The 10,041-nt window shown below is 38.7% G+C and overlaps 2 protein-coding genes across 2 annotated transcripts; both read right to left on the minus strand.

The window, feature by feature from the left end:
- Nucleotides 1-286: 286 nt before the first annotated feature.
- LOC147948294 (uncharacterized) lies at nucleotides 287-2,692 on the minus strand. The gene is made up of 5 exons (XM_087476757.1): nucleotides 1,830-2,692; nucleotides 1,608-1,740; nucleotides 1,189-1,476; nucleotides 869-1,096; nucleotides 287-782 (listed from the first exon to the last, which is right to left on the minus strand). Exons 1-5 carry the CDS (start codon nucleotides 2,465-2,467, stop codon nucleotides 399-401), a joined length of 1,671 nt encoding a protein of 556 aa, XP_087332883.1. The 5' UTR covers nucleotides 2,468-2,692; the 3' UTR covers nucleotides 287-398.
- Nucleotides 2,693-3,195: 503 nt separating this feature from the next.
- LOC147948295 (uncharacterized) lies at nucleotides 3,196-7,055 on the minus strand. The gene is made up of 6 exons (XM_087466123.1): nucleotides 4,925-7,055; nucleotides 4,499-4,847; nucleotides 4,253-4,432; nucleotides 4,076-4,175; nucleotides 3,597-3,987; nucleotides 3,196-3,515 (listed from the first exon to the last, which is right to left on the minus strand). The coding sequence occupies exons 1-6, from the start codon at nucleotides 7,053-7,055 to the stop codon at nucleotides 3,196-3,198; spliced, it is 3,471 nt and encodes a 1,156-aa protein (XP_087322249.1).
- Between the last annotated feature and the right edge of the window lie 2,986 nt (nucleotides 7,056-10,041).

Below are 10,041 nucleotides of genomic sequence, written 5' to 3' on the forward strand. Positions count from 1 at the left end.
TTAGTGACTAGGTTGCGACTATTCTGTGATTAAGAAAACCGAACAAATGGGTTGTTTATTTGGTCGGTAGATAGTCGTATAAGTTTTGGTGACTATATAGTGACTAATATATGTTGTAGTCACTATATAGTCACTTTAGTTTTTAACTATATTGTTAAAATTTGATGACTATTTGGCGACTAACGTTTTCTGAAACTGGATATAGAATATTTTAATTTCTCTTTTTTCTTTTTAACCCTGTCAACAAAACCAACAAATGATTCTAAATTGGAAACCTAAAGAAACACATAATAATTATCATAGTTTTCAAAACACAAAGTACATACAACACATAGTGTCACCATTGAGTTCATCAAAAAATAGTTACTTAGTAGTAGGTAATTAACACATAGAGTAACCTATGGAGTTGAAGTTGGATCTTCTTCTTGAAGAGGCTCTGTCGTGGTAGTCTCTTTAGCTGAATGGGCTGTCAAGAACTCCTTGAACCGTGGATCACATTGCCGCAGAAACTTCCCCACCAAGTCCAACTCGTCAATCTTCTCCTTCTGCCCAGCAATAATTTCGGATTGTTGAGCAATTTGTGCATCACGCTTCAACATTTCTGCATCACGCCTCAACATATTAGCAGCCTGCTCCTCTATCTTCCGTTGAGCTTCCTTCAATTGTTCTTGCATAGCCACAAAGGCTAAAGTGTCTCCTGCTTGCTTCCCCTTGCCATTGACAATGCAGTCATAGAGGCTTCCAACTCCAAAAGGTTTTCCTCTTGAATCCTTCTCAGTGGACTGCAAAGTAAGAGAAAATAAGATATTAGAGGATGTCAAATTAAACTCCAAGATAACATTTTTGTATTGTTAAAATAAAACGTAACCTGAAGAAAGATTTCTGTATATTCTTCAGTTGTTAGCTCTCGGGGCCGTGACTCCCCATCTGAGATGGCAGAAGGATCTTCCTGGAGCTGAGACAACCTCTCTTGCACATTCTTCTCATATGTTTCTGCTATCTTCTCTGCCTTCCGATCAACATATGTCCCATCAGGCTTTGTATGTGCCTTGATGAAAACCTCACCAATACGTACTTCTCTTCCCAATTCCTCTTCCTGTAATGTTAAGAAACAGACAAGTAAATTTTTAATGTAACAGCTAGGTCAAAAATAAAAGTGGCGAATGTGTAACAACAGAATTGGCTCACCATTTCGTTTTGAATCTGTTTATACGACTTTGGCCCTGAGAGGTGGACATGAGGACCGAGGCCATTACGGTCAGACATACGACAATCAGAATATGTTTTGCTCCTTTGTTGTGCTTCTTCAGTGTCCCAGAATTCTGTCATTGTTGTCCATAGAGTAGTTCCAATCCCTTTAGGTTGGCGTCTAGTAGTTCTCACGGTGCTAACCATGTCTTTGAGCCGATTTTGACAGATGGTCTCGAAGTGAGCTTGAACAGTCCCAGTTATCAAAGGATCCCAAGTGTGGGTTTTCTACAAAAAACAAAAAGAAAATAGCTAATGTGAGTGAAAAGAAGCACAAGTAAATAAAACAATATATGAAGAGTAAAGCAGTATGTGAAGCTTAAAGCTATATATGAAAGCTAGAGGACAGAACACTTAACCGCAAACTCAATGAAGTATCTTTCCTGTTTATCTCGAGGAACGCATGTCCAACTGTAGAAAGGACCTTCGAATTTGTTTAAAAGAATTTTAGTAATCTTCCGAGTGAGCGTAGATCCAGGGTCACGATCAAACCTCCAGACACATGAAACAATAAAACCAAAGTCAACCAACAGAGACACTCAAAATAACAAATCGATAAGTCTAAGAGTTTGTAACCGTACCATTCTGTCTTTGGTAGGGGAATGGGAGAGAGGACGGTGGTGAACTCATGTCTGTTTGGCACTAGAAGCAGTGCATTCAGAGCCCGCAATGTGTCCTCCTGGAGTTCCGGCAACACCGGAGGATAATCAGCTTGGAAATTGTTGCCTTGAGACGATGGATGCGAACGATGACTGCGAGTCTGAGAGACTTCAGCTGGAGAAGGCGGAGGGTCAACTAGAGTAGGCGGAGGGTCAACTAGAGCAGGCGGAGGATGCGAAGGATTGTAGTGGACTTCTTGAGAACGAGTCGGGTTCACTGTAGTCTGCGGTGGGTGAGTGTAGGAGTTGTGAAAAAGCTGTTGAGGCGGAGGATGCGACGGATGGACTTCTTGAGAAGGGGTCGGGTTCACTGTAGGCTGCGGTGGGTGAGTGTAGGAGTTCTGAAAAAGCTGTTGAGGCGGAGGATAGTTCCGGATTTGGGCCGCCGATGACTGTCGTTGTACTTCAGGCGTCTGCAGCGGAGGAGGAGATTGGACCGCCGGCGTGAAGTTGTACTGATTGGGTAGAGTGTGCGACCGTTTATTTGCTGTTGACGCTCCGACTCTCTGAGAAACGTTAGGAGCAGCAGGTTTCCTCTTCCTTCCTCCTCGATTAGGCATCGTTTGAGATGATGGGAATGATTAGGGTTACGGATTTGGGGGAATCGAGAGGAAGAAGAGAAGGATTAGGGTTTAGATTTGGGGGATCGAGAGGAAGAAGAGAAGGATTAGGGTTTAGATTTGGGGGAATTGAGAGGAAGAAGATGCGGATTAGGGTTAATCGTTGGGAGAATCGAATCGAGAGGAAGAAGAGAAGGCTGCGAGAGGAAGAAGAAAATGGGGATTAGGGTTTTCGTATTAGGGGGAATCGAGAGAAGAAGAGGGTTAATGGTTTGGGTTTGGGTTTAGTTAGGATTAGTTAGGATTAGTTTGGTTAATGGGTTTGGGTTTATGTTTAATTAGGCCCAAATTTTAATCTGCAATTTTAATTAACCAAATTTATTTAACTTACAATTTTAAAACAATTTTAATCTACAATTTTAATCTACAATTTTAATCTACAATTTAATCTACAATTTTAATTAACCAAATTTATTTAATCTACAATTTTAATTAACCAATTTTAATTAACCAAATTTATATAACCAAATTTATTACACAATAATATTACACAATAATATTACATAATAATATTACACAATAATATTACATAATAATATTACACAATAATATTACACAATAATATTACACAATAATATTAGACAATAATATTACACAATAATACACAAATATTACACAGTAAAAAGACAAAAATTAAAAAACAAATACATAGTAATTTTGCCAAATAATTATTGTTCTTCGTCTTCTTGTTCTTCATCATCAGAAGACGATAAATTACACTGGAATTCATCTTCTGGATCCACATCTCCAACATCGTAATCAAGGTTTGTTGGATTAGCATCTGCTACCAAATTGTCGACTGTGAGATCTTCAACTGTAGTCATCAATACAGCATCATCATTTTCTGTTTGCAACAGAGTCGGTTCATTGCTTTCATATTCTCCTGAAATGTTTCCCCTCGGATTTACTTTCAGAACACTTAGCCACTCTCGCTTTGGTTTCTTTGTGTATGGATACGGAATATAGCAAACTTGATCCGCTTGAGATGCTGTTTGCACAAAATCGCAATTTAGTATGGATAGTTACATTAAATAAATTTATATATAAATTCTAGACAAGTCTTACGTACCTAAAATGAATGGCTCATATTTGTTGTATTTTCTCGAAGAGTTCACGTCAACAACGCCACTATTGCTCTTCCGAGTCCCTCTACCAATGACAGGATCATACCACTTACACTTAAAAAGTGTGATTCTCAAATTGGTCATCCCTTCGTACTCAAGTTCTATGATATCAGTTAAGTTCCCATAGAAATCTGCACCATCAGATGCATCAGTGTAATTTTCACCTTTAACACATACACCATAGTTACATGTCTTCCGTCCAGCGCCGTGATTCTGCGTATGAAACACATAGCCTCTTGTAAAGTATATTGGCCAAGTTTTGACCTTGTGTAACGGTCCATGCACTATCTCTTGAACCCAAGTAGGAAATGGATTTGTGGCGTTCCAGTATATAACCTGCGTATACATATAAGTATTATATATCAATGATATAATTAAATAAATGCATAATCAGAGTCGGTTACATGGGTTCGAGTATACTTACATAATCTTTCACCCACACATGATATTCTTCAGCTCTTTTCGTGGACAGTTCTTTTTCGGTTAATTCAGGATATTTGGTAGAAAGAAAATCCTCGAACATACTAAGAAAATTAAATATATTTAATATATATGAGAAATATTTGTGGAGTCTATATATATGCGAGGCTATATTATATACCTCTCAATTGGTTGAAAATAGTCACAATTCCGTAAAACATATGCATGTGCGCACTGATAGTCTCTCTCTGAAAGCCATACTTCATGCATTTCCCCACTTGGGCGACCGACATGAGTAAATATATTAGGGACTCCAGGGACATGATATATTGGGACTTCACCTTCATAGAATCTTGTTAACCTGATCAAATAAGATAATTAAAAATAAATCAAATTAAGTATAAATTTTAATTTCATTTAATTATACCTTGATTTTGTTTGTATATGAACGGCAAAGTAGTGCTCAGAGAAGTAAGCAATCTCGTCATTGATATAGGACTCAACGATTGATCCAGCCGCATATCTTTTGTTCTTCGCTTTTCCTTTCAACTTTTTGAAAAATCTTTCAAAAGGATACATCCACCTATATTGGACAGGGCCTCCCAATTCTGCCTCATATGGGAGATGTATAGGCAGGTGCTCCATCACATCAAAAAATGATGGTGGAAATATCTTCTCTAAGTTGCATAAGATCAAAACAATGTTATGTTTAAGAATTTGAACGCGACTTTTTTGCAAAGTTCTTGAGCATAAGTCCCTGAAAAATGCTCCAATCCCTGAAAATTTCATGTCTTAGGAAATTATATTTAAAAATATATACTACTAATTTAATTAAATAGGTAATATGTACTACCTGATAATGCAAGGTGAACGTTCCGGTCTAGGAGTTCTGCGAAGATAAATGGAAGAAGTCGCTCCATAAAAACATGGCAATCATGACTCTTCATTCCTGAAAACTTGCCATTGATCAGATCAACACAACTAGCCAAGTCTGACGAATAACCATCTGGAAATTTCACCGCATACTTGACACATTCCAATAAATTTGTTTTGGCTTCCTTTGTCAATGTATATGCTGGGAATGGAGCTTTACCCTTCCTATCAATATGTAAGTGTGGTCGAGAACAAAATTGTTCTATGTCCAATCTTGACATGATGTTATCTTTAGATTTACCCTGTACACTCATAAGAGTATACAAGATGTTGTCCACAAAATTCTTCTCGGTATGCATCACATCAATATTATGTCGGAGATTGAGGTCCTTCCAATAAGGTAGCGACCATAATATGCTTTCTTTGTGCCAATTATGTTCCTTTCCATAGCCTGGCATCTTCTTATCATGACCGTTACCACCGACTTCCCTGGTTTTTGGTGGATTTACATCTTTCAAACGCTCATAATAAACTTGCTCACCAGTTAAAGACTGCGGTGGATAGTCGTTAGAAGCGTCTCTTCCCTTCAGGAAATCTTTTTTGTTCTTCCTTAATTGATGACCATGAGGCAGGAATCTTCGGTGACAATCAAACCAACATGTCTTCTTTCCTTTGGGTAGATAAAACGACTTTGTACTTTCCATGCAAATTGGGCAAGATAATTTACCGTGGGTGGTCCATCCCGATAACATGCTATACGCCGGAAAGTCGCTTATCGTCCACATCAGCACTGCTTTTAGATTGAAGTTTTGATTCAAAGACACATCGTATGCATCGACTCCAGTAGACCACAACTCTTTTAACTCCTCAATAAGAGGTTGTAGGAAGATATCGAGGCTAGCTCGCGGATGATTTGGCCCAGAATTCAGAATTGTAAGAAACAAGTACTCCGTATTCATGCACATACCAGGGGGTAAATTATATGGAGTCAAGATCACAGGCCACAGTGAATGATTACGAGACATGCCAAATGGATTGAACCCATCGGTACATAATCCAAGGTAGACGTTACGGGGTTCTTCTGCAAACCGAGGGTTAAGCTCTTGGAAATATCTCCACTCCGCCGCATCAGAAGGATGATTCATTTCTCCCTCTTTTGATTGGTGCTCTGCATGCCATCTCATTGCCGCTGCAGTCTTTTGGCTCTGATACATTCTCTTCAACCTATCAGCAATAGGTAGATACCACATACGACTATATGGTACTCTTGTTCTCCGTCGGTCCTCCTTAGGCTTCCATCTTGGTGAACCACAAAATAGACATGTCTCTTCCTTTTCGTCTTCTTTCCAGAAAATCATACAATTGTTAATACAAACATCAATTGTATAATATGGAAGGCCCAAATTACGCATCAATTTCTCTGTCTCGTAATGTGAACCGGTAGACTGGTTGCCTTCTGGTAAGTAATCCGTCAAAATTCCGCAAACCGAATCTACTAACTTTTCACTCATATTATACTCCGCCTTATTTTGCATCACTCGAGCAGCCAATGACAATTGCGAGTGACCTTCACGACAACCATCATATAAAGGAGTTTTTGCACTATCTAACAAGTCGTAAAATTTCTGAGAATGGTTTTGTACCGGTTCTTCCACATTCTCATAACTCTCATTTTGATGATAATTATCATCTAAACCCACATTATAACAAAATGCATCATTCACCATATCTACATATGGATCTTCTACTACATTACCCATTTCTTCATGACTCCCATCATACGTCCTATCAGTGTAACTACTTCCTATATCCAAATTAATTTCTTCGCCGTGGTTATACGAAACATAATAATCTGGCATAAATCCATTACTAAACAGATGACTCATAACTCTTCTACCCGAGAGACATCTATTGTTTTTGCAAACACTACATGGACAGAGAAACTTACCCCCATTATTCTGAACTGTTTCTTGGCTACTTGCAAACGTTAAGAATTGGTCCACCCCCACTTCGAATTCAGATGAAAAATTCCCCGTCACTTCATCGAACCTCTTGTACATCCACTCCCGATAATTACCGCCATTACCACCATAATTGTAATATCCCGCCATTATAATTATATATATATATATATATATATATTTTTTTTTTTTGGGAGAAAATATAAAAAATTATATAAAGCAAACTTTTTTTTTTTTGATTTAGAATTTTTTTTTTGATTTAGAGTTTTTTTTTTAGAGGAGGAAAGTGAGTTAGGAGTGAAGAGAACAAATGAGTGCAACTTCTTTTTATAGACTTTCCTAGGTGACTAATAGGTGACTAATAGGCGACTACACAATAAAAGTTGGTACACCAACCCCCGCATGGAAAACACGTTTCTTTTAACTGTTTTTTGCGACTACTAGGCGACTACAAGATGACTATGTAATGACTCGCCGTAAGAGTCGCCGAACAGTCGCTAAATTTTACGACTACTTTACGACTACCTTATGACTCGCCGAATGAGTCGCAACGTAGTCGCCAAAAATTACGACTATTTGACGTGGTCGTACTGTAGTCGCTAAATTGGCGACTAAGTTGCGACTATATAATTCCATCAACAATATAGTCGCCTCTTAGTCGTTAAAATACGACCACCGTAACGACTGCATGAATTAGTCGTTTAAGAGTGACTATTTAGCGACTAAATCCATGTAGTCGCAGAATAGTCGCTAAATCGTCACTATGTAGTCGTTAATTTTGGCGACTACATATGTGGTCGCTATGTGTAGTCGCTAATCACCTGTTTTCTTGTAGTGATTGCAACACAAGTCCCTGACGTGTTTTAGGACATATATATAGTGTTTTTAGGTTTTAGAAACCCTAAAATTTTTATTCTAGCAGTTTTATTGTTTGAGAGATATTGAGAGCTTTTGGGAAAGAGATCTGAACTCCTTTGTAGAGAGAAGAATTTCTAAACTCCCTCTTTACTCTTTTAATATCTATTGCATGTTATTCAGAATGATGATTTGTATTTCATTGAATATGTCTAAGTAGTTTACTTGTTAGGTTCAGGGTTTTCACAGGGATTTTATGATTTATTAGATTTGTTTATTTAGGATTTTTATCATTCTAGATTTTCATCATAGGTTGTTCTTCATATTAATTCTTGATTGACCATCTAGAATTAATAACCTAGGAAAATAAATTGATATGAGAATATAATTGATTTTCCTGATAAAATCTTTTGATGAGCAAAATTACTTTTTGCAAAGAGATTTGATTTAGTGATTTTGTGAACTAATCTAAACTTGTTTTTAAAGCTTATTTTTAACCTAGAAATTTTACAAAGAGATTTGGATTTTCTGGTTTTAAATTTAGAGAATATTTGCAGTGAGAACTGATTTATTTTACAAAAGAGTTTAGAGTGCTAAGTCTGATTTTTAATTGCTTGAATCCTAATTTATTGATTAATTTAATATTTTATAATTTCCTGAGAAATTCCCTAGACCTAGCTTTTTGATTCTCTGAATTTACAACAGTTTTATTTAATATTTTGCATTGTTTATTTTAATTCAAATTAATCTGTATAGCTTAATTATAAAACTCTATAATTTATTGTGTAGACTTGAGTGCTTCAGGAATTCTATCCCTAAGTACTATAGTGATCTCTTAATTTGAGAGAGTAGCAAGAACAACCTATGATGAAGATCTAGAATGATAAAGAATCCTATATAAACAGATCTAATAAATCATAAAATCCCTGTAAAAAACCTAAACCTAACAAGTAAACTACTTAGACATAATCATGTGGGTTAGCTAGCGGGGGGCTAGCAGGGGGCCCAAAGCTGGCCCGTAGATCCCACTAGCCCCTCACTGGGCAAATGGAACTATTCATCCAAATTCACAGTAGGTTATTGGTGCGGCAGACGTTCCTTGAACCCTGGTCCCCACCCTTTAACAACTTTCCCACAGGACAAGCTGTCACCAATTGAGCTGCATAACCTACTGGTGGATTTGGATGAATAGTTCTTGTCCATGGTGATGGGTTAGGATCGATGCCCTGCAGGGCCAGCTTGGAGTCCGTTGGGACGGCTAGAGGGGGGCTAGCAGGGTCCACGAACGGTCCGTACGGGCAGCTAGCGGTGGACTAGTGGGGTCCGTGGAACGGGTTTTCATATAAAAATCGCCATCCCAACGGACTCCAAGCTGGCCCTGCAGGGTATCGATCCTAACCTATCACCGTGGACAGGAACTATTCATCCAAATCCACCAGTAGGTTATTGGTGCGTCAGGCGTTCCTCGAACCCTGGTCCCCACCCTTTAACATCCTTCCCACAGGACAAGCTGTCACCAATTGATCTGCATTTTTATGTGACAACCCGTCCCGCGGACCCCACTAGCCCCCGGCTAGCTGCCCCAACGGACCGTCCGTGGACCCTGCTAGCCCCCCGCTAGCTGTCCCAACAGACTCCAAGCTGGCCCTGCAGGGCATCGATCCTAACCCATCACCGTGGACAGGAACTATCCATCCAATTGACTTTGCAGATCAATTGGTGACAGTTTGTCCTGTGGGAAGGTTGTTAAAGGGTGGGGACCAGGGTTCGAGGAACGCCTGGCGCACCAATAACATACTGGTGGATTTGGATGAATAGTTCCTGTCCACGGTGAGGGGTTAGGATCATTGCCCTGCAGGGCCAGCTTGGGGTCCGTTTGGGACAGCTAGCGGAGGGCTAGCAGGGTCCATGGACGGTCCGTTAGGGCAGCTAGCGGGAGGCTAGTGGGGTCCGCGGGACGGGTTGTCACATATTCAATGAAACACAAATCATCATTCTGAATAAAATGCAATAGATATTAAAAATGTAAAGAGGGAGTTTAGAAATTCTTCTCTCTACAAAAGAGTTCAGATCTCTCTCCCAAAAGCTCTCAATATCTCTCAAACAATAAAAACTGCTAGAATAAAAACTTCTAGAATAAAACTTAAGGGTTTCTAAAACCTAAAAACATTATATATATATATATATATGTCATAAAACACATCAGGGACTTGTGTTGCAATATTGGAGAACTTCGAGTAAATTTGTAAAACTTCCAAAACTTGGCTTCTCTCGTCGGATA

This window comes from Camelina sativa, chromosome 2 (genome assembly GCF_030686135.1).
Source record: "Camelina sativa cultivar CO46 ecotype springtype chromosome 2, ASM3068613v1".
In the NCBI taxonomy this organism is placed as follows: Eukaryota; Viridiplantae; Streptophyta; class Magnoliopsida; order Brassicales; family Brassicaceae; genus Camelina; species Camelina sativa.